Genomic DNA, 22,665 nt, shown 5'->3' on the forward strand with positions numbered 1-22,665 from the left:
TAATCTTAAATTTAAAATGATTAACAAAATTTTGAGTTTAGAAAAAAAATCGTGCTATTAACCCACATAAAGTATTATAATGTATAACTCGACCGAGACGCTATATTGCTTCTGCTAAACGAAAACAAAGGAATAGAGATAGGAGAAACGCAGAGTAACTGTGTTCTTGTAAGCTGTCCGGGCATTCGAAAATCTGGCGGGGGCTCCTTAACTTCGTTCGGGAACAAATACGAATTGCAAAGAAATAAGCGGCGTTATATTATACGCTCCACTGCTAGAACACGCTACTACTTACTCCTTCCCTTTCCTCCCGGCGCTTTCTATAATATTGTCACGGAAAGGAAACAATGGCGCAACTTCAAGTCCAGGTCCTTCAGCCCTGCAAATTACACTATTGCAAACTCACACACACGGCCTCCTTCTCTCAGCCTCCCATATTCAAACCCAATTACGAAAGATGCCTCATGTTGCCTCGTAGAACTCTACTTCTGTATCCCCCGCTCGCGGTTCAATCTCGCACTTTATGCAAGATGAACGGATCAGGTATACCTTCTCCTCTCTCATATAGTATGAATCAATCATGATTTCTCCTGTTTGCTATCAAATTATACCATTTTACTGGTTGGGGGAGGGGATGGTTGATTTGCGCATTTTCACAGATAGTTAGGGTGCACAGGTAAACGCAGCTAATTCTATGTTGTTCCTCTTGTAAGTGATTTTGTCCCTGGTTTGAAAACTATGCGAACTTCTTGGAGCGTTCTCAGAGCTAAAAGTATGCACTATTAACTACCACTGCTCGTGCCTGATGAGAATTAAGAATTTGGAATCCCGGGTTTCTCTTTGAAATATATTTTGCCTTATGAGTTTAGATGATTCTCTTCTGTGGCTGTCTCGCTAGTTGCAGCTAAATTTGTGATTGTGACCAATGTTGAACTCAAATATAGAAACGTTTTACCAACCTTACACAGATTTAGTTAGATATGATTTCACAGCTGGAACTTGGAAAATCTGGGGATAAAAGGAAACCGGAGAAACGAGTGAGCGGAATATTCTGGATCATACTCCTTAACATTGGAGTATATGTGGCAGATCATTTCTTTCAGGTATGCAATTTGCCTTCTTGTTGAGATGTCGGGAGGAGGATTGCTCAAAAATACATGTCTTCTGACAACAGGATGAGAATTCAACTTTTACCCCCCTTAGTTGACTTTAAATAAACTAAGAAGCAGCTTGAATCTATATAGCATGGTTTTACCTCGTTGCAGAATTTTTCTGATGCATCACATTAAGGCAATTGATGCTGTATATAAATTTTGCTAGGTTCGTAGCATTAAAACTTTGTACTTGTACCATAACTGGCCCGCTTGGTATCAGTTTCTCACAGCGACATTTTGTCATGCTAATTGGTGAGTCCTATGTGATCTCTCTATCTGTGTAAGCGTTGCATTTCAGTTTTTATGTTTAAATTTATTTACGTATGAACCTCTAGAAAAAAATTTTGTTCATTGGCCAATGCAAATGGAAAACTCTATCTCATTTTACTAGCTAACTACTACCTTAACATGTGAACTTGTTCAGGAATCATCTTTCTAGCAACCTTTTCTTCTTGTACATTTTTGGTAAGGGTATCACTCTTTTTTGTGTTCAATGAACGGGACATAAATGAAATTAGTGCTCAAGCATTTGGCATAAGCAGGTAAATTAGTTGAAGAAGAGGAAGGGAACTTCGCTTTGTGGCTTTCCTACATTCTCACGGGTGCTGGGGCAAACCTTGTTTCGTGGTTGGTTCTACCGCGAAGTGCGGTTTCCGTAGGAGCTTCTGGTGCAGTTTTTGGATTATTTACGATCAGTGTCCTTGTAAAGGTACCAAAATTGTATTGCGAAGTTGGTTGTCCTTCAGTTTTCTGTCATGCTTCCAAGTCATAACAGATTTACTCGACATAGATTTCATGGGATTGGAGAAAGATTCTTGAAGTGCTTATACTGGGGCAGTTTGTCATAGAGAAGGTGAGCAGGAGAAACAAATGTTCGTGCTAGCCATGTAGAATAATTTTTCATTAAAATATCAAATTTCACTAAATTCTTTGCATTAATTTTGCACTAATTTTTTTTTTTTTAATATAAAAATGAAGCGAATGTTTTGGTGTTTTTTTGGTTGTCGTCTGAGCTATGCTTGAACCAGCAGAGTAGACCATGTCTTTTCTGACAAATCTGTTCTGGATGAGCCTCAGGTCATGGAAGCGGCCCAAGCTTCAACCGCATTACCCGGTACCTTTCGGGGAGGCTACTTAATGCAAAGTGTCAATCACATTGCACATCTTTCTGGGGCTCTTGTTGGCGTGCTTTTAGTCTGGCTTCTGAGCAAAGTGCCCTCTGATCCTTCAGACCAAGTATCCACTTTGCAGAGGAAAACGGGAAGAACTCCGTAGACCGCAGGCAACGTCTTTAGTTTAATATCCAGTCAAATAATTTAAATCAGAAGACACACGCTCTCTCACTTCCTTTGTCATTCTTAGACGGTATATTCAATTCAAATTTATTATCCTCAGGCCTTGTTTTGTGATGAACGTTTGCAATCGGGGAATGAGATAAAATGGCAAAATTTAGCTTGAAAGAAGATTTACGAAGGAAATTATGTTCGCAGCTATCGATACTTTGCATATCCGCGTGTTTTATGGAAAGGAAAATGATGTCGCCCCTTTTTTTTTTTTTTTCCAAAGGCCAATTGCGGAGAATAATGTTGCTTACATAACTGTTCTAGTCATCATTAAGAGCTGTACTTGAAATGCAGACGCCAAATTGAAGCTTTCTCTTCCTGACAAGATTCCAATTCATAGTTTCGACCTTCTCTCAATACATTTATGAAAATAAGATTTATGCAGCCTGAGCTCAAACAATCCCCAAGAATGATTTGCGGTTACAAACGGATGTGCTCAACAAGAAAAGTTTTTTTTTTTTTTTTTAACAGAGAATTGATGCCTTCTTTCACCTTCAACACACTCCTACACTCAAGGAACAGGAGTAGCACGAGACAAGAAGCATGTTTTGGTTACAAGAAAATGTGAGCAGTGTGAGGTTGTTCTGACTATTTACCTTGAATGACTGATTCTTGTTCATTTGAATATACAATGTGATTGCGTCGGATATTCTTTTTTCAGTTCAAGAAAACTGCTGTACATGAATTTGCAAGTTGGTACGTGCCATGCTGCCCCAGAAACTGCCTCTGGCACATAATGGAAAATCCATCACTGGGTCTACAAGTTTGAGAAAGTCGCTTGAATTTTGATGTGAGCAATGAGCTTTCCAGATCGAGATCTTTCAAGGGAATTCGGCTTCTCCTGGCTGTTAAAGCCGAGCGTCTCGTATCACTGGTACCTACAGTTGGAATCTGTAAGAAACCAGAGCTAAGAGCACTGGTATAGGGCTTTTGGTAAACCATCTCAGAGCTTTCAGCTGGTATTTCTTCGTCTCGCTCTACTGAATGGGTCATTGGCTTGTTTTTTCCAGTATGTAGTAATCTATTTGCCTCTTTTGTTAATCCGGTAGAATACCAAGCTTCTGCAACAAGTGTGATTGTAGATTTCTTAGGAAGAACATTAAACTCTTTCATTATTTGGAGTATTCCTTCTGCTTTCCAAGGCTGTTTTGCTTCAGCATATCCAGAAATGAGGGTCTCAAAAGTCTTCAGATTTGGAGAAATCCCATATTCACACATCTTGTCAAAAATCCTGATAGCATAGTCCATCCTGCCGGTGCTGCACCATCCACTTATGACAGTTGTAAATATGACAACATTAGGGGGCACACCTGATTTTATCATGGCAGTTAGCAAGTCTTCTGCCTTTGCTGGTTCTTGCGCACGCACGTAGGCTTTAGCAAGGATACTGTAAGCATGTGCATCTGGTTCTACACCAGATTTCAACATATCACTGAAAACTTCCTTGCATTTCTCCAAGAATCCAGCTTGGCTCCAAGCATTCATTATGGTGCTATATGTGATCACATCTGGTTTGATCTGAAATTCTTCCATCAACTGTAGAACCTGTGAATAGATAAAACCACGAGTTAAAAATTGAATCATGCAATGTTAGGAGTAATAAAAACCAATTAAGGCAAAATGGACTCATGTAAGTCAAACTGCTGAGACCGTGATCCACCATACTGTGGATATTAAACCTAACAAACAAGGCCTTCTATATATTGCGGCAAAAGAAGAATTAGGTATTGCATATAAGAATTCGATTTATAAATCAATTGCTGCACAGCATGAAGGAATAAGTTCTAACGATTGTCCTTTACAAATTTAAATGATCTAACAACATAAAATGTCAAAACTCCTCAGCAAGAATCAGCGTGACTAGAACTAAGGAGATGGAGACATAATAAAACATTTGGAAAACGAATAAGATTTTTGCCAGTGGCGAATTAAAGACGGGTATTTCCCAGAGAGACGAGTTTTACAATATTCAATTACTCAGTTCTTAACTGTTATATCTTTTTTCCCGTTGCTTCATGCTTTACCTTGTATGATTTATAAAATGAATATCTAGAGACTAGAAGTTCAAGAGTCCATTGATAATTCTATGTTTTATGCCCTCTAAAATTTATAAGCAAACGACATTTTGAAATGAAGTTAAAAAATCCTAGGCCCGAACTTACCTCATCAACACCATCTCTATCCATCATGTCCACAAAACTATTTATTAGGGAATTGAACAAAACGAGGTTAGCTTGCAGCCCCAGATCCTTCATCCTGTACACGAACCTCAGAGCTTCCTTTATTTTACCTTCCCTGCAGTATCCACTGATAATGATGCTGTAAGTTCTCTCATTAGGCCTCACACCATTGTTCTGCATTTCTAAAATCATTGCTTCAGCCTTAGCCGTCTCTCCACTCTGAGCATAAGCTGTTGCCATCGTGTTGAAAGTAACAGCATCTGGCTGCATTCCGGATGCCACCATTTTATCCACCACACTCCGTGCCTCAGACATGTTCTTTTTACACCATGCTCTAACGAGCACATTATATGTCTTGAGGTTGGGTTTCACATTTCCCTCTCTTGCAATCATGTCCAGTAGCTTCATAGATTCTTCAGGCTTACCAGCTATTCCATACCCTTTGATCAATGTGTTATAAGTACTCATGGTAGGTATTATTCCACTATCTTTCATCTTCTGAAATGTTTCTATGGCTTCCTCCATGTTCCCAGATTCTGCAAACGCATTTATGAGAGCATTGTAAAATACCGAATCAGGCTTCATTCCTTTTTCTTCCACCTGTGAGACAATGGAATGTATGGATTCGAAGCTCTTTTGAATGGTCAAGGCATTCAACAGGGTTGTGTATGTTACTAAAGATGGTTGGTGCCCTCCTTTAATCAGATTTTGAAAAATGGCACTGGCTTCCCGAGGTTTTCCTCTATCTATCATTATATTCATTAATTTTGTTCTTGAGCGTACAATACGGCAACTAGTTTTACCCATGCAGAAAATGCAGCTGGGTTGACTCTCCGAATCTGCAGCCTTAGTAACATGGTTCACTGAAATCTTGTGATCGTCAGGATGATTTCCCTATTAAAATTAAATAGCACTATATGATCAATACAGTATTGACTTCATCTGAATTGCATGTAAAATAGTATTTTCACACATCTTATAACATTATAAAGACCTGCAAGTTAGTTTAACTTCAGTTGTTTAACATGCAGAAAGAGTGATTGATTTACTTTTTTGGCCCCACCAACTAATAAGGTCCAAAGGCAGCTGAAAACCGGAGGACATGGGAAAATCTTTTGATGTGGCAAACAATTTGGCATGTTATTAATCATTCATGTGACTACAGTTAGCTCACATTTTGTCAAATAATTGAACCATTGGTGTAATTAGGGACAGCTAACGCAATTATAGCTTCTACTCACGATTTACATTTTTAACACAGCTAAAATTTGCCCCACACCAGTAAAACCAGAAATATTCTATGGATATCAATCTAATTAGTCTGTGGATATTAGGAAAGATAATTTAAACAATATGAAAGTTCCTATAGTGAAGAAAAAGGAAATATATCTGCAGCTCCCCAGCAACTTAACAAGAAGCTGAAGGGCTATATTAACATAGGGTGGAAAATTTTCCTATAAAAATTTGCCTTTCCAAAACTTGTTTAAAGGTTGACAATAGTTGTGTCCTTGAGGAACATGTTGCGGTAAGAATGGTGCCTTCTATTGCAATTCACATCGTATTTAAGTAATCATGATATGTGAATACTTCATATTACTCTGTAAGTTAGCATTAGAGGCCCTCAGATTTAGATCCAATTGAGCCATACAGCAGTAGTAGCAACAAAAAGGAGACTTATTTTCTTCATGATGGCGATACAGCATAAAACCAAGAAGTTTGAGGCAGCAGAATGGCAATAGCAATATTAGCTGTTATATTTATACCTTGATTGACACTGGTTGGACCCATCCTTTCTTCATGGTGGCGATTGTTGCTTCTTTTCTGTAACAAGTTCCGTAAGAAGAGCTATTATTTCCAGGTTGTATAATATCTTTCCTTCAGTCTGTGCAAGTCCACATCAATTGCTTTGACAATCAAGAAGGTCGCAACTTACTTTCTGTTCGTCTTCATACTCCTACAGGATTTTACAGACGTAAAATGCTTTTATACCATCAAGTTTGGGATAAAACTGTGGAACATGGAGTATACTGAAGCTGACTGAAGAATAGGGAACACACACACACAGTCTTCCCTGATCAACTCAATGATGCAGCTTAAAAGGGCGTTTGGTCTTTGACTTCTTTGATTACATTACTCCTAATCTGCATAGAATCTAAATAACCTTCACCTCCCTTGGAAGCACAAAACACTAAAATTTAAAATCTGACGAAGAATGATAGGTAGCATAGCAGTGCCACTATGAAGGTGTCATTTAAAATCTGTAGACTGAAAGTTCAATTAAAAATAAATCCAAATAAGTTTCCATAAGTTAAGGAACTATCCATAACCAACAAGAAAATTAGTATGCACTGCTGAGTGCTGACGGGATCAAAGTGGATTCTATGGAAGACGAAGAATAACGACTTTTTCTTGAATACACTACCAGCGTCTTGATATAAAAGAGACAATATAATGGAGAGTAAATGTAGAGTAAGGTGGATTCTGTGAAAAAGAAATACAATCTCAGGATAAAAACCGCGATCAAGAAAATGACCCAACAAAACAGTTGAGAAAAATGCATAGTTGAGAGAGCCCAGAAACCTTGGGTGTTTTTTTTTTTACCTGCTAAGGCTGAATGCGCAGGTAGTAACAGGAAATGAAGGGCTAGAAAAGGAGGACGGACGGCAATGAGACGGGTCGGATTTTGGATTGAGCAGACCATTGGTTGAAATAGTTTTGAGAAAGATGTCCGAATAAATTTTTTTTTTTTTAAAAAAAGGCTGGGAAATATATTATCCACAAAAGAAGACGTGTGAGTGCGTGACCATAACAAAACGAAGGCAAGGAAGAGACAAAGGGATAAGGAAGCAGAAAGTGAGGTAGAACTTTCTCATAGGATGCCCCTTCCCTTTTTTGTTTGTTCCTTGCCCTTGGCTTCTCCTTATTCCTATTTCTAATTGGTTCAGTATTACCATTTTCCCCTTTTTTAATGGATTAATTAGTTGAGTCTTGAACTTGAGTGTCACAGACAGGTATGTTTTAAATTCCTGTGCTCGAGTTGGCAAAAAAAAAAAAATCTTGTTGGAGAAATTAGATTGATTAGTTAAAATTTTTTATAGCTGCTTAAGGATACTAAATAAAAAATTAATATTATAAATAAAATGTTTGACTTGTGTGAAAAGCAGAGCTATTTATTGGATTTATTTTTTAATCTCTTTTATTATGTTTTATCATTTATTTTCAAAAAAAAATCAAGGGTAACAAACTCTAAAAGAGAGAGACACAAACAAGGCCTTTTGTGTTCGGCCGTTAATTACTGACCTATATGAGCTTCAATGATTTCTGAGCCGGAAAAACGGATTGAGCCCGTTGAGTCGGCCCGTTTAGGCCCTGAATTTATAAAAGCTGGGTTTGAAATTTTTTTCTTCAAATGAGATATAAGTTCTGGAGGGTTGGCCCTGAAGGGCTAAGGGTTTAAAAGGGCCGGCCTTTAAGGGCGTAGGGCCGACCCGTTTAGGCCCTTTTATAATTTTTTTTGTTTTTTAAATTTTCTTATGTGATTCTAATATTATTAATCTTTTTATATTGTTAATAATATTTTAAATATTTAGTTATTATTATCATTTTAAATTAAATTTTACAGAATGATTTGATTTATTTAGTTTTACACAATAATTTATCCAACTAAATTTTTAAAAAATGGGTTAATTTAGACTTTAATAATGATTTGATTTATATTATATACGTTAATATTTTTAAACTATATATATTTGATAATAGAGTATTTTTATACTTATATAACTTGTGATTTTATAATTTGAATTAGAAATTCATGAGTTTCAACAATAATGTTTCTCATATTAAAGTAAAATAATAGCTAGATTATAAAATTTAAAAGTACAATTCTTATAAAGAGGAAAAACGTAATATTTTTGTTAAGAAAGAAAAGCATACTTATGAAGAAGAGTAACTGATTATGGTGATGATGAACTTTCAAAAGATTAATGATAGTGTTTATTTATTACATAATTGCACTATATATAAAACTTTTGGATGTTATTATCTTGTTAATGAATGTTTTAGATGTTTTTGGATGTTAATGAATATTTATATATGATGATATTTTGTATTTGTGATATAATTTTATTCATATTTATGTCTTTTATTAACAATATTATTGGTTTATTTTCATTTTATTAATAAAAAATGAGAAATATAAAAAATAATATTTTTTTGTATTTTTTAAATTTCAGTCCTTTTTAAATCTGCTAATTCCAGGACCGATCCGGTCTTGATTTTTACCTCTATCTCTCTCTGAATGACGACAAGCCCATCTGTGATCCAAGCCTGGCCCTGACTGTCTGATAATCGAAGTACGAATTTGCTTTTTCCTCTTTTCGCTGCGTTTTTCTGCCCCCCTAATGTCAACGAGTGGACGTTCACCGCTTGCAACTTCTCATCTATTTTGTGTTTTCTGAGGAACGTTAATTTTTTCTCTTTTGCCCTTCTCTTTCCTCTATCCGCGTTCCAGGGGATGAATCTCTTGCGGAATTTCAATCCCCGTAAAATGACGTCGGGAAAAAGCTTATCCAAGACGGAAGGCCACTAATCTTTCATTGCCCTCGGAAAAACACTCTGATTATGGATTCTGTTGATGATTAATCTTCCAGTCATCTACAAATGCCCACTTGGCTAATCCTCAAATGACATGAATATCGATTACCGATAACACCGTTCCTTGAAATTCTCTTTTCTTTCTTTGACTCTGTTTGAATCGGGATATGTTGAAATTGTGGAAATGGTACCAGCATTGCTTAGCTGTTCACCCAGTTAAGACACAGATGATGAGCTCTGGTTTTATATGGGGGTTTGGCGATATAGCTGCTCAGGCTATCACCCACTCCGCAGTCAAGAACCATAAACCAAACAAGGTATTGTTCCTTTTTCATTCGCTCCAAATACAGATTTAGCGGCGTTCTTCCCCGTACAAGCAGATGGTAGTCTCCATTTCGTAAGTTGGAGCCCGGACTGTGTTTCAGTGTTTGTCAGAATTGATGTTGTCATATGCTACAAGAGATAATTCTGATTATTCTTTCGTAAAAATTCTCCATTTTTTCGACTGGTTGGTTGTTTCAATTTTTTGACATTGGTAACATGATAAGGGCACAAGAACTCTGAATCTTTTCCATTCCATGGTTTTTGTGATTTATGGTGTGAATTGTGAGATGGGAGCTGAAGTTGAAAACTTATTGTTTGTAATCACACTACATGATCAATCAACTTATTTCTCTTCGTTAATGGCAAACTGTCTTATATACTCCAGGAGGACGATAAAGAATTTAAGGTCAACTGGAAACGGGTGACTGCGATCACCTTCTATGGGTTTGGATTTGTTGGTCCTGTTGGCCACTACTGGTAATAAGCATTACTTTTTATGGTTTCTGTTTTGGATTAGATTGTAATGGACGGGTCAAAATTGACATATTGGCCAAGTTTAATACAGGAAATGGCTTCTTAGTTTATTCAAATTCACTAATTTGCTGTTTTATGTCGGTTATCCATCCGTCTATTTACCATGCATATGGATGGATAACCTATACTTAAAATAATATATTAAAATATATAATTTGATAATAAATGCTACAAGAAATTTATGCCAGATAATCTTCATTTTCAAAATATGCTTCTTGTACTTTAAAGCAGCATCTTTAATATTCTACTCAAGTTTAGACAAAAAAGCTTAAAAAATGCATGTGCCCGTGCTAGCGAAGAATCTTTGCACTCAAACACATGAAGTCTATACATGCATGTGCGCTCCTGTCATTGTTTCCATACCCAGATGTTTTTATGTATATGTAGTATATGGCTACATGAGTGCATCATGCATATTGTAATCTTCACTTGATGCTGATTTTTGTAGGTATGAAGGCTTGGACCGATACATAAGATTGAGACTGATGCTCAAACCAAATTCCTTTCACTTTATTGCCTCTAAAGTTGCTGTTGATGCATTTCTCTACGGACCGTTGGATTTACTTGTATTTTTCACTTATGTGGGTTTTTCCACAGGGAAAAGTGTTCCTCAAGTCAAAGAAGATGTGAAGAGAGACTTTCTTCCGGCCTTGATTTTAGAGGGAGGCGTATGGCCCTTTTTTCAAGTTGCAAATTTTCGTTTTGTACCTGTGAAGTATCAGCTTCTCTATGCTAACTTGTTCAACACATTGGATAGTAGTTTCTTGTCTTGGATTGAGCAACAACAGGATGCTCCTTGGAAACAGTGGATGAAATCTTTTCTGCCTCTGACGGAACAGAAGCACCAAAGCGAATAAGTGACTTTCTGATCTCCCATAATTATTTTTCCCACTTCTCCATTCATTGCAAGTGCATGTACATATGTGTTGGTGTTTCGCTGATGTTATTGGTTGAATTGGGGTTTTGGGCTGGGTAAATGTCAATATGGTCAAATTCTGAGTTCCCCCAGTTAGAATTAAGTGATGAAACCGCTTTCTCATGATGCGATTTTCGCGCTGAATACGATTGTAGAAATATTTTTTCGTTGCGTAGAAGTGAAAGATGGTTTCGGCCGTTGAGTTGACCAGGCTAGTAGCCCTTTCTTAATATCCTGATCTCACGGTTGGCTTTGGAGCAGAGCAGTTCAATTAATAGTCCTTCCATCCACGTTTTATTCCAAAAAAAACAACAGTTCAAATATCATGAAACATAATAAGATCATTTAAAACAAAAGAGAGAGAAAGAAAAAGAACCGTATTCCAATTGGTTTAGCCGTCTTTGTTTTTGGGCGCATCTAGGGGCCGCGCATCTGAGAGTACTACAAAATTCCATCTTTTGACGATAAAAGTTTTTGTTGAATCATATCTGATGCATAGGAAATGCTTTCTCAAAAGCTCAAAAATTTCATATGATAGGATTAAAATCAAAACGTTCACAACACATCCAAAATTTGGGTTAAGTAGGGGTGCACTTGACATGGAAATACATGATATTGACTTGTATAAACTTTGACAGAATCGTTATTGCTACTGTGTCTTGTAACCTGTCTTTGAGTTGATCCCAAAAACCTGGTAACGGAGTTGATGTCTATCAAGTTGAAACTTGAGAAGAGTAAAACAAATTATCTAAATCATATCAACTATGCACGAATCATAATTCCGTTAGAATCATTTTATTCCAAAACACATTGTAAGTGTACTAAAGATGAAAATAACTTCTACTATGTATTAAAGTGGTTGGATGGAAACCAAATAATGGTTTTATAAGTGATTTTACAATATACAAAATAAATACATAGAGGAGTTTATCTCGATTTATGAAAAAATACTTTTAAAAAACACTTCTCTTGATATCCAGACACCTTTTAGTCAACTGACGGTATACCAATTGTCTGCTTACAAATCCAGAATGAAGCATTTTTGTTTGGACACCCACAACAGGTGCTACATAACCCCAGCAGATTTCATGGCTTCCATCATTGAATCTACTTTTTCGCGTAATCCAGCTCTTCTGTAGCCAGATATCAACAAATCGCAAGTGGATCTGCTGAGCGGATAACTAGTCTCTATACATTCCAAGAATATGTCTAGCCTATCATAAGCTTCTCTTCTAAAGTATGAGCAGATAACCTTTTCAACATCATCTGTTCTTGTGAATGAGAGCCCTTGTTTCAACATTCTTCCCACGGCAAACTCTACATCGTCCAATCTATCCAGTTTGGCATACATCCGTATAATCCCACAATGAATTCGGGAGAGTACTCCATCAGTAATAGGATGGGACTTCATCATAGTTTCAAGCAGCTCCTCCATCTTTTCCACTTGCCCAATTTCTTGATACAGTGCTATTAATTTATCAGTCATGTTTTCATTGATCTCCCATCTCACACTTGCCACAAACTTCAAGAACTCCTCGGCTCGACTCAAACTCTTTTGTTTGCAAAGCCCTTCAAGCATATTTTCCAGAATGGATATACTAGGTATAATTCCTGATGACATCATTTCTTCGTAAATTCTATCAGCAAGTTCAAAATTTCTTGATTTGATACAACCTGATATAAGGGATTCAAATGTTTGAAGATCAGGACCGATTCCAGCAGCTTTTTTAGCTGAGTACCAAGCTAACATGGCATCAACGTTCCCTGACATTGAAAATGCTGTAATAAACACATTATAAGTATGAAAATCAGGTTTATAGCTCTCTGAACTTTCCATGATCTCAAATAAGCTAAATGCTGTGGTAATGTCATTGGAACACAAGCAAGCATTTATAAGAGAATTAAAAACCAGGGAGGTGGGTTTAACTCCATTAGCCTCCATAGAAGCAAACGCTTGCATTGCAAGTGGCACATTCTGAAGCTTGCCGCAAAGAAATATGTATTCGGAGAAGACATTGTGATTTCTCTCATTTTCATTCAGCAATTTCTCCAAAACCCATTCCAATACCTGACCATTCAATACGTGTATATGAGAATATTGATATGAAATTCAGGAACCAAAATTGGCGGGATATTTAAGAAAATGAAACCTTATTCCGTATAAAGATTGATCTCAGATATTAAAACCATATTTTCCGCAAGAACAAAAATCCAGTGAGCGAAGAACAGGAATGGTAGCAGCAAAAACTCCAAAACTGGGAGGCAAAAGAGAACCCCGCTTGTTTGATTTCACAAGTTCTTTTTCTTACAGCATTCTCAGAATTAAAGCAGCAAACCAGGGGGAGAAATCACAGGATGTCTGAATTAAACAGTTAACATAGATTAGACTCCGATTTCATTTCAGTATATCCAATTGGAGCAAAATTTGCATAATAAATATTTGCCACTACTGATTCTTCGTTTCGATTCGGTAGATTGCGTATACCTATTTTATCATCGAAGGTGAGCACAGAAAAGCGAAAACTGACAGAATTATCAACAGCCGAAAACATTACCAGCTGAACTTTCTCAGGAGAAGAAGGCCTTAGACAGGTAGCCAGAGATTCCCAAGAAATTTCGGAGCTTTTAAGGGAACGAAATTCCTGATCCAGCGTAGGTTTAAGGCGCGAATCGGATACCCGAAGCAATTTGATAAGCGAGGGATTTGAACTTGATTCATTGTGGAAATTCAATTGGTGAGAGCTTGAAGGAAGAAGTGCTAGAAAGTTAAACCTTCGAGCGCACCTCTTCCTCACTGATAATAAAACCCTACATGCTGACGCCATGTTTTCATTTCGGTTCCCTAAAAAAGTGACCTTCTCTGTTCTCTCTGCAACGACGAACTATCGGGGCCTGGTTTGAAAGTTGTCCCATTCAGTGGAAATTTTATCGATTAAAATGAACTTTTGATTTGATTCCCTTCCGCAGATTCACAATTTTGTCACCAACTCCACGAAATTATGGGTTACCAAATAGTCGTCAAATACCGCTGGCCATCAATGCCCTTTCAGTTTCGCAGAGGAACTAAGGGAGTGTTTGCAGAGTAAAAAAATGCTTTTTAAAAATATTTTTCCTAAAATGAGACAGAGTCCTCCTGTAAAAGCATTTTTAAAAGTATAATTTGACTTCTACTTAAATACCCCTTAAATTTTGCGGAGATATCTCAACAGCAATTTCGTCCACTGCATGGCATTTTTTTTATAAAGCCTTTTAAATTTATTTATTCATAATTAGCATAACTTATTTATCACTGACTAGATACGAATTAAAAAGACAAAAATTACAGAGTAAATCAGATGAACATGTGTTTCCATTGGAACTTCTTTCAAATAAAAAGCTTACCTTTAACAAAGTCCGAAGACTCCATAGCACTATCATATATCATTAGCACGACAAGAAAATAGCAGGGAACAGTAATTGTTGAGGTTCTTATCAAGGAACAAAAAACCGGACCGGAGATTAAACCGGTCGAGACATTGGGTCAAGGGTTATTGGTCGGACCGTGGTCGGACCGTGGTCAAACCGTTCATATTAAAATAATACAATTTAACTCTATTAAAATAAAACAAAATTTATAAATAATAATCATCCAAAAAATATAAGAAAGCACGAGTGTTAGGACACCAAAATTCAAATCATCTAAGCCAAGCACTGGGAGATCACACACGTCGGAAATCAAGCAATCAATCATATCATTCTAACACTTTTAAAAAAGTTTAAATGGAACAGCGCTATGTCATAGTCACTTACAGGCTACAGCTACTAGCCTGCTACGCATTTAAATTATTCACAGGAAATAGGAAGCATGGGCTTGGATTTTAAATTAACCGTTGTGGTTTCCCATGTTCCAGCAATTTTTTTGATGTCATTATTTTTTCTTTTCTCAATGTGCAACAGTGAGCAGACTGACGGTATGGTATTGTTCTATCATCTCAATCACTTTCCAGTTTCTTCCTTCAACCGCTCTTTTACTTCTCTTCTTTACTCTCTTCGTCCTTCTCCATTTTTCACTTGTCTAGACAAGGAAAGAAAATAATGGAGCTTAGGGAGCAACAACTCGAGCATGGCCTTACCAGAAAAGAGCAACAGTAATGAAATGAGAAGTGGCTGAAGCTGAGAGCAATAGCGACGCAGGCAAGAAGAGAAGAGGAGTTAGAGTGACGACTTTCCAGAAAGAGGACGGCGATGGAGTTTTTCTGTTAAGGGATCTGGTAAGGGAAGGGGAAAAAAAGAAAACCGGCGACCCACCGACACAACGGTTTTTCCGGTTTTCACCGGTTTTTTCCGGTCCGTTCCGGTTCGATTTGAATCCGGTTCCTTCTTCAAACCAGACCGGACTGGAAGCCGGTTCACCGGTTTTCCGGTTGAACCGGCCGGTCCGGTCCGGTTTTTTTTTCATTGGTTCTTATTAGTTGCAAAAACACCATAAGAAGAGTAGCACTCAGAATTTTGCTATAAACAGAAGGATTTCATTGTACCAGACTACAATTTCACATTTGAATACAAGGCCGAATAAAATTGACAGCTCATGGCGTACAAGGAAAGCCTGCATCAACGTGAGATGACCAAGAGCAAACCTCTCCGGACTTGACACCACTCTTCTAGGCTTTCTTGTAAAGGAGAACATTTGCTAACGGATGGTGTAAGGGAACTACAAAATCTCAAGGCAATGGAAATCCGTCGCCCATAATGATCAAGGCAAACCAAATTTGCTCAGAGCTGATTGGAACAATGTTGAGAAAGCCTCGGATGAACTCTGATCATCAGCTTTAATTTTAATTTGCGACTTGGCTGAAGATGTGTTGATTATACACTCTACAAGAAATGTTGAGGTTTCTTCTGCCTTTTGAGCAAAGAAGAAGTACTTGAAGTTAGGGGACTGACCACCTGATGCAATGCAGTGTATCGAATTATCTTTCATGTGCTTGAGTAGTGCATTAGAAGTTGTCAACAAGGCAACTCCTTGAGGACTCATTGAATATTCCTGCATCACATTGAAAGGAAAAGGCAGAGGTAATGAAGCAAGGAAAAAGTAAAAATGGAAGTGGTGTATTCGAAAAGAAAAGGGCCCAATAAAAGGTGTGAGGGCTACGTCAATGCTAACATAAAATTAATGAAACTGAGATAATGATTTCCATAAAAACCTGACATAAAGATATAGGCAGTTGGCGCCATTTCTGCTGAAATGAGCCGGGATCCAATACAGCTTTTGGGTTGAGCCTCAGAGGAGGAGGTGGAGGCGTGGCAGCTGTTCCACCGACTGGAAAATTTAAACCAAGCAGATCATCAATTGCCAAGCTAGATGCTGAAGCCTGACCCGATAAACTGGTATCGGTAAATGCAAGCTCTCCATGTGATTGTGAAGTTGCAGCAGGGCCAGATGAACCACTGTAGGAAGGAGCACTATAGGCAGACCCATTGCTACCAAGATCTCTACCATCCTCTTTTTCTGCAGTACTCAGAAGTAAATCCTTGTCATTTGCCTCCACACTCTGGACTGGAACAACAGTATCTGCAGATTCTGCACTGATAGACAGATTTCCAAGCTCGTCTGAAAACTCAAATGGCCCTCTATGTTCCTTATCAGTAAACATGTAAGAAGGCTGCATGAATTTAACATTGTTAGTTCAGAGGATTTTGAAGTACAATCAACAAGACATTTTGACCTGACTTTTGTCAATTAAAAACCGCTAGGAGAGGGTAACTAACTACCTTTTGGTATACAACAGACAGACTATTGAACTCATCAAATATGCGATCTTTAACTTCACTACTGTGAGTGTCAGCAAAGACTGAAACTGCTTGCTTTGGAGGGTTAACCACTCGCTCTGCCACTGATACATTGTATTGCAGAAGCCTATAATAAAATAGGGCTCTATCATGAACATCCTGCAATCAGCAATACTTCTAGTTCATTTAACATAATGGGAACAAGCAAAAATATAAAATTTTTTGTTGAGAAAATTCATAGTAGCAACTATTCACACTTGGTGAAAATCAGCGAGACCAGCAGCCAATGCAGCTCCCAATGCTTTCTGGGTCTCTGGTGGTCTCTTAAAGAAACACTTCATCACTGCAGTAAGAAGATGCAAGCGAACCTGCACAATGAGCCAATTGTTCAATAGAGAGATTAGCAAACATAAAGACAAGAACTGAACTAGTGTATAGATGAGAAGAAAGACCAATAAATCACTCAGAAGTTAGTTTATATTCTTTCTTTTCTCTTTCCCTTTTTATTTTTATTTTTTAGGAACCAACAATGTTTTGGTGATTAAAACATACGGAATATGATGATCTTTTATGGATGATCTGAATGATTCATTGATGATAACAAACCCACATTAGAATCCCATTTAAACCCTTTCCCTACAATAGTTCTCAAGTGTCAGTTGAAGAAACTATGGCTTTGATTATGCCATGTCACAAATTCGGCCAGATACAGAAAGTTGAACTAGGTAGAAAATTTGCCACAGAACATTGGTAAATATAATAAATCTCACAAATTTCCACACAAGATTTGTTAAGATTCAGAGTTACATTCACTGCAGCCAGTGGGAATTTTACAAGCACACACCAAAAGAAAAAACTGTGGGATGAGAACCAGGAAGCATTAGAGACTCATGGAAAAGCTTGATATGTTAGGAGGTTAATCTTAGCATTACACAATCTATATCCAACTTCCTTTGATCATCCACCACTTCAACTTGTAAGGGAGGTGGACAATGAAAGAGAGTGGGATTAATGCCTGATTTGTCACATGTTTCTGTTTCTATCCCAAAATACTGTTAAAACAAGAAGCAAGGATGAAATGCCCAACTTTGTTTCACATGACATCCAAAAGGAAACTATAAATCTCCCATGCTACAATCACGCAACTACAAAACCTCAAAATGCAGGTGTACTACCTCAGGGGAATGCTCCTCGTCCCAATTTTCAACTAAACTCTCCAAGGCATAGGGAGCATCCTGCATGTTCTCAGAATATTCCCCTAACATCCATATAAGAGCTGCTTTGGCCTTGGGTTCTTGGACATTTTTGCTACTGATATTGCCAACAACAGCAATACAATCCTGACTCCATTGTGGATACTTTCTCAGCAGATCCTTCACAAGCACCTGTGCAGAACAACTCCAGATAGTATTCATCAATCCTCCACGGTATAGTCAAACTAAAATGGCATTCTTTTCATATATATGTTTGTTGCAAGTAGAGAAATCACTGCAATACAGTTAGGCACAATTTCCATAGTCTATTTGACAGACTGTTGTTTACCAGAGCTTCGGCAGTAACATAGTCCTTTTCCATTTCAAGAAACTGTAGAAGCCGATCAACAATAGCATTGACATCATACTGCTGCAATGCTATCTTCCCAACAGCTCGAATCGACTCCCTAGCAATGGGAATGTCAACATTTGCAGCATATTCACACAGTTCCGTCACTGAAATCGACCCAGGAAGGTCATGCATTAGTCGTGCTAAAAACAAAATTCAATTTAGAAAAACAAGAGCAAAGGAATTCAGACCATCGATCAGAATATTAAGCAAAAAATTTATAAACTGATTTGGGTTTTCCATTCCTTTCTTTAGGCCAGTTCTCAGTTGAAAGGTACAGGGAGGAGTTCCTCACCTATCTCGTAGGTGTTGCTTTCATTTGCAACTGCAGTCAACATTTCAAGCTTCAATTTTTTGACATAAGATGGCTCATTATACTGACAGTAGAAGTGTTTGTAGTCCCCAGAAAATATATAAGGTGCACGCATCACCAAGAGATGCAGGTGGCTTAAAACCGCATAAGATTGTTCTGGACTTCCTGAACTCACAAGAGTTAAAAGAGGGGCTTTAATGCGCTCATATACCTATCCACAAAAAAAAAAAAAAAAAAGAAGAACCAAGCTGCATCAGAAATCAGAGCACTTCATGCGAGTAACAAAATCTAAAATGATATGAACAGAAGAAAACTTCATGAAGACTCCAAAAATCTGTAAAATTACACCACGAGCCACTGTTTCAGATAAAATTCATCTTCACCAAAATATCATGTTTTTAGTAACAAAAAATTGGAATTAATTGAAGCGTGAACACTGGATAAGGGGAACAATTTAACATAGAGACACAAAAATATCCAAAGTATGGGACATAATTTAACGGGCTAACTAGTTAAAGGAGAAGTCTTTGCCAAAAGCAAAACAAGCATAACCCATATGGACAACTTAACGCATTGCAAATTCACGAAAATAGAATACTTTCCGTAATGAGAAATTTAGTTAACTTGAGATAATAACAAGAAAGAAGCTAGACATATACCTGCTGATGAACATCAGCCATAGACAAAGTCAACTGCAGAAATACTTTAGTGGTTGCCAAGACAACAGCACCATTTGCATGCTGCAATCTATCTTCAAGGAGATTCATGATATCAAATATTTCATTGCTATCTGAGGGCACATACTTGGCTGCCAACTCCAGTACAAGGCATTGAGCCCATTCATTGAATTCTTTAATACTGCATGCAGAAAAATGTAATGAAAGAAGAATTATTTAAAAGTATATGTTTGCCTGGTAGCATGATATCAGTAACAAATGCCATCCACGCATGCACGCGCATGTGACATTGGAAGAGTTTAAATGCATTTTACAGTTTAAAATATAAGACCCAGCACAAGCATCAAAACCAGGGTTCTCTTTCACAATTGTCTAGATAATATTCAATGCATGTTTCTACAAGCACAAAGAACTAGAAATGTAGGCACCTGGTAGGTTATACAGTATGTATAAGACAAGATTTGTATGGAAGAGCATGCACATGAATGCTTCTTTTTCTTTTCTTTCTTCTTTTTACATGTCCCAATTTCTTAATGAAAGGACGTTTCTGGTCAGCAGCCTTTCTCAGACAAACAAAAGGAGTTTTGGACTAAACTTTGTCTAGTAGAGTCCATTGAAATGTCTGAGCAAGGCCTGCAAGCAACAACTTACCGGTTCAGAAGGTAATATACGACTGGCTTGCTAAGCAGAGCTTCTCTCTCCCTGGCTGCTTCCTCTGACGTACTTGCCTCTAAGGTCCAAATCTCTTGTAAAGCAGACAAACAATTTGCAACCACCTGATCAAACAATATGCATATGAAAATTAAAGATAGCAGGAAAGTTAACATAACCAATATAATATGCAAAGTATAATTTGGTTTGATGACTGCTATCATGTACTAATAGAGGTAAGCAGCAATAGGTCAGCTGCCTCCATCCTCCTAATGAAACTAAGTTTAGCACATGGTATAGTAAGCCAGTGCTCTATCCATAATTCATGCCTCGAGTTTTTGCTTGAAGGAGCATGGCAGGGATATTAAGAACCAACCATGGACCTTCACTGAACAAGCTTTTGTATCAAATGATCCTTGAATAAGAGAGAAATGTGGAGGCTGCGAAATAGGTGTCAAGGATAGTTATCATTCTCACAAATAACCTACAAAGTTGGTATCCCCATCACCATGATGAATATTTAAAAACAAGAGTTAACAAACACGACAAAATTATTAATGATATGAACCCAGTTACTTCATTGGCTGCAACTACATGCCTCAAAGGTAGACTCATTTATGTCCATGATTCCATCACATGTACCCATCTCTCAAATGGAAACATGGAGATATTTAATGAACAAAATCTTAACAAAAAGAGATGCCAAGGAGACCAGCCAATATATGGTGTGATCCCTGAGGGAATTATTCCACATTAAAAATAACACTTCAATCTAATTTTTAATTTAAGTTTTCGACTAAAATACCTTCATTATAGTGTGCAAAACTGGACCCTACCTGAGCATCTTGGTCATTAAGCATCAAATGCTTCAGAGTTGATGGAAAATCCGCATCAACACAGGTGGAAGCTGATATATGATACAGCTTCAAAACCCCAACAACTGCCACCGTCCTGACATAGCTATTACTGTCCTTCAACCCGGATCCTAATGGCCCAACCAAATACTCCACCAAATTTGCCACTCTAAGTGAACACAAGCTCCTCAATGCTAGTCCCCGTATCATTGGATCCTCGTCTTTGCAATCTCTTTGTAGAAAGTTGATTGTCAAAAGTGCAAGATCAGGATTGACCCTCGCATAGTTTCCAACATAAAGGTAGCACATTTTCTTCAGAACAATATCTGATGCTGCTGAGCACATGACCATCTCACCAAAGAGGGGTGAGACATCAATACCAACTGTCATGTAGGAAATCACCTTCTTAAAGAGTTCCCTCTTGGAATCATCAACACCCGGAGCTCGGCTACCCGCAAGCTGCCGGAGCTGTGATTTTAAATCTGAGACCTCGCCTTTCCTGCAGTTTTACAGACAAGGCATGCCATCAGGAAGAATAATAAATGTGCCAGGAGAGAACTGTAACAGTTATGAACCAAGAGAAGCATACGTGAATTCCAAAATAAAAAAAGAAAGTTGAGCAGAAATAACAAGAGAACAAATCCAATGAAACCAACAGAGCTGCTTTTACTATTCCAAAACAGGCTTCTAAAATGGAGAAACCACGGTGAGACTGGAGTGTTGGCCCCATGTTTGGCTGCTCCATATACCGACCTTAAAGGACGCAAGTACGCCACCATTAATCAAGCAGCTTGTGTGAGCGGAAACTACTAAGGAAAAGAATTATGCGCCATGCGACTTTAATGTCCTCGACAACCAAACGGAGAGGGTCCACTATTCAATTAATTGTAGATAATGAACAGCATGAAGCCTAAAATCAAAATTAACCGAACTTTAATTTACGAAGAATCATGGCAGGAATTGCCATGCAATTGCTTCCGCCGATGAGTCTAAGTTACGAGTTGTTTAATCCAGGGATGAAAATCTCTTCTGTGATCTGAGGTATTGCTAGCTAGGATAATCCAAGAAAGCGAATTCGGATTGAGAGTTGGCATTTCAATGATTAAATCAGGAAACTCACCCAGATGGTTGCGAGGGCGAGGGAGATCGCTGGGACTGTTGTGGGGGAGCCATGGCCACTCGCTTGCGGCACTACAAGGAACAGTAGATCTTCGTTGTTGCTCGGATAGAGGAAGATCTATGCCAAAAAATGAATGGAGAGCAATGGTAGCTACTGATTGAACTTGTGCATCTACGAAAATGGGAAATTGAAACAGCACCAGCCCCGACTCGCGAGAGAGAATTTAGACGTAAACAAAGCCGATGTGGCTGGATCTCATTGGCTCTGCCCGTTCCGGGATTCCAACATCACCACAAGAAACGACGACCTTCGTGTGCGACGTTTTACTCTCGAGGTACACATTCAGGCATTTTCTCTCTTGCGCGGTTCATATGAACAGCCAACTAAAATCGCAAGCATTAGTTGGTCCCAGGAAAAAAAAAACGAAAAAGAAAGAAAGGATACTTTAATTTTTAAATAGTAATGGTCTTGGTCTATGTAATTAAAAAGTAAAAACAAAATTTTGATGTGAAATCGAAGGTCAGGTTTAACTATACTTGTCAATTAGAAGTAGAAGTTAGATTAGATGAAACTGATGAATATGATATTCAGTTGTTCTGGTAAAAAAAAAAAAAAACAATGATCTATATGATGCT

General features: G+C 37.8%; 5 protein-coding genes across 10 annotated transcripts; 2 read left to right on the forward strand and 3 right to left on the reverse strand.

Moving 5' to 3' along the window:
• Positions 1-321: 321 nt before the first annotated feature.
• LOC114753000 (rhomboid-like protein 11, chloroplastic) lies at positions 322-3,037 on the forward strand. Of its 5 annotated transcripts, XR_003740948.1 has the most exons (8): positions 322-543; positions 979-1,103; positions 1,321-1,406; positions 1,579-1,619; positions 1,697-1,863; positions 1,945-2,007; positions 2,232-2,519; positions 2,969-3,037. XR_003740948.1 is itself a non-coding variant. In XM_028941678.1 (7 exons), exons 1-7 carry the CDS (start codon positions 348-350, stop codon positions 2,375-2,377), a joined length of 843 nt encoding a protein of 280 aa, XP_028797511.1. In that variant the 5' UTR covers positions 322-347; the 3' UTR covers positions 2,378-2,632. The 5 variants fall into 5 exon arrangements, 4 of the variants coding, with proteins under 4 accessions (XP_028797511.1, XP_028797510.1, XP_028797512.1 ...); XM_028941678.1 differs by lacking the exon at positions 2,969-3,037 and having other exon boundaries at positions 1,945-2,026; positions 2,232-2,632; XM_028941677.1 differs by lacking the exon at positions 2,969-3,037 and having other exon boundaries at positions 2,232-2,632.
• LOC114752999 (pentatricopeptide repeat-containing protein At5g25630) lies at positions 2,835-7,315 on the reverse strand. 2 transcript variants are annotated; one of them, XM_028941675.1, is made up of 4 exons: positions 7,279-7,315; positions 6,441-6,498; positions 4,660-5,571; positions 2,835-4,042 (listed from the first exon to the last, which is right to left on the reverse strand). In XM_028941675.1, the coding sequence occupies exons 2-4, from the start codon at positions 6,474-6,476 to the stop codon at positions 3,155-3,157; spliced, it is 1,836 nt and encodes a 611-aa protein (XP_028797508.1). In that variant the 5' UTR covers positions 6,477-6,498; positions 7,279-7,315; the 3' UTR covers positions 2,835-3,154. The 2 variants fall into 2 exon arrangements, with proteins under 2 accessions (XP_028797508.1, XP_028797507.1); XM_028941674.1 differs by having other exon boundaries at positions 6,441-6,631; positions 7,279-7,295.
• A 1,700-nt stretch (positions 7,316-9,015) lies between these two features.
• On the forward strand, positions 9,016-11,240 carry LOC114753001 (PXMP2/4 family protein 2-like). The gene is made up of 3 exons (XM_028941681.1): positions 9,016-9,587; positions 9,980-10,071; positions 10,577-11,240. Exons 1-3 carry the CDS (start codon positions 9,438-9,440, stop codon positions 10,983-10,985), a joined length of 651 nt encoding a protein of 216 aa, XP_028797514.1. The 5' UTR covers positions 9,016-9,437; the 3' UTR covers positions 10,986-11,240.
• A 744-nt stretch (positions 11,241-11,984) lies between these two features.
• On the reverse strand, positions 11,985-14,094 carry LOC114752994 (pentatricopeptide repeat-containing protein At1g09820-like). The gene is made up of 2 exons (XM_028941670.1): positions 13,600-14,094; positions 11,985-13,112 (listed from the first exon to the last, which is right to left on the reverse strand). The coding sequence occupies exons 1-2, from the start codon at positions 13,867-13,869 to the stop codon at positions 12,111-12,113; spliced, it is 1,272 nt and encodes a 423-aa protein (XP_028797503.1). The 5' UTR covers positions 13,870-14,094; the 3' UTR covers positions 11,985-12,110.
• A 327-nt stretch (positions 14,095-14,421) lies between these two features.
• On the reverse strand, positions 14,422-22,408 carry LOC114752996 (beta-adaptin-like protein A). The gene is made up of 12 exons (XM_028941672.1): positions 22,031-22,408; positions 20,893-21,409; positions 20,057-20,181; positions 19,388-19,586; positions 18,711-18,939; positions 18,356-18,522; positions 17,989-18,198; positions 17,071-17,181; positions 16,796-16,972; positions 16,228-16,686; positions 15,485-16,067; positions 14,422-14,508 (listed from the first exon to the last, which is right to left on the reverse strand). The coding sequence occupies exons 1-11, from the start codon at positions 22,081-22,083 to the stop codon at positions 15,777-15,779; spliced, it is 2,538 nt and encodes an 845-aa protein (XP_028797505.1). The 5' UTR covers positions 22,084-22,408; the 3' UTR covers positions 14,422-14,508; positions 15,485-15,776.
• Positions 22,409-22,665: the final 257 nt, after the last annotated feature.

Source organism: Neltuma alba, unplaced genomic scaffold (genome assembly GCF_004799145.2).
Source record: "Neltuma alba isolate B1F8T4 unplaced genomic scaffold, ASM479914v2 tig00007629_pilon, whole genome shotgun sequence".
Classification (NCBI taxonomy): domain Eukaryota; kingdom Viridiplantae; phylum Streptophyta; class Magnoliopsida; order Fabales; family Fabaceae; genus Neltuma; species Neltuma alba.

Coding starts and splice junctions, on each gene's coding strand:
- LOC114753000 (XM_028941677.1), top strand. CDS start 348: ATGGCGCAACTTCAAGTCCAGGTCCTTCAGCCCTGCAAATTACACTAT. Junction 544..978: donor ATGCAAGATGAACGGATCAG/GTATACCTTCTC, acceptor AGATTTAGTTAG/ATATGATTTCACAGCTGGAA. Junction 1,620..1,696: donor TTTCTTCTTGTACATTTTTG/GTAAGGGTATCA, acceptor TGGCATAAGCAG/GTAAATTAGTTGAAGAAGAG.
- LOC114752999 (XM_028941675.1), bottom strand. CDS start 6,476: ATGAAGAAAGGATGGGTCCAACCAGTGTCAATCAAG. Junction 5,572..6,440: donor TCCAACCAGTGTCAATCAAG/GTATAAATATAA, acceptor TAATTTTAATAG/GGAAATCATCCTGACGATCA. Junction 4,043..4,659: donor ATAGAGATGGTGTTGATGAG/GTAAGTTCGGGC, acceptor ATCTATTCACAG/GTTCTACAGTTGATGGAAGA.
- LOC114753001 (XM_028941681.1), top strand. CDS start 9,438: ATGTTGAAATTGTGGAAATGGTACCAGCATTGCTTAGCTGTTCACCCA. Junction 9,588..9,979: donor AGAACCATAAACCAAACAAG/GTATTGTTCCTT, acceptor TATATACTCCAG/GAGGACGATAAAGAATTTAA. Junction 10,072..10,576: donor GGTCCTGTTGGCCACTACTG/GTAATAAGCATT, acceptor TGATTTTTGTAG/GTATGAAGGCTTGGACCGAT.
- LOC114752994 (XM_028941670.1), bottom strand. CDS start 13,869: ATGGCGTCAGCATGTAGGGTTTTATTATCAGTGAGGAAGAGGTGCGCT. Junction 13,113..13,599: donor CTCCTGAGAAAGTTCAGCTG/GTAATGTTTTCG, acceptor TTGAATGGTCAG/GTATTGGAATGGGTTTTGGA.
- LOC114752996 (XM_028941672.1), bottom strand. CDS start 22,083: ATGGCTCCCCCACAACAGTCCCAGCGATCTCCCTCGCCCTCGCAACCA. Junction 20,182..20,892: donor TTAATGACCAAGATGCTCAG/GTAGGGTCCAGT, acceptor TTGTTTGATCAG/GTGGTTGCAAATTGTTTGTC. Junction 16,068..16,227: donor TGCCTATATCTTTATGTCAG/GTTTTTATGGAA, acceptor AATGTGATGCAG/GAATATTCAATGAGTCCTCA.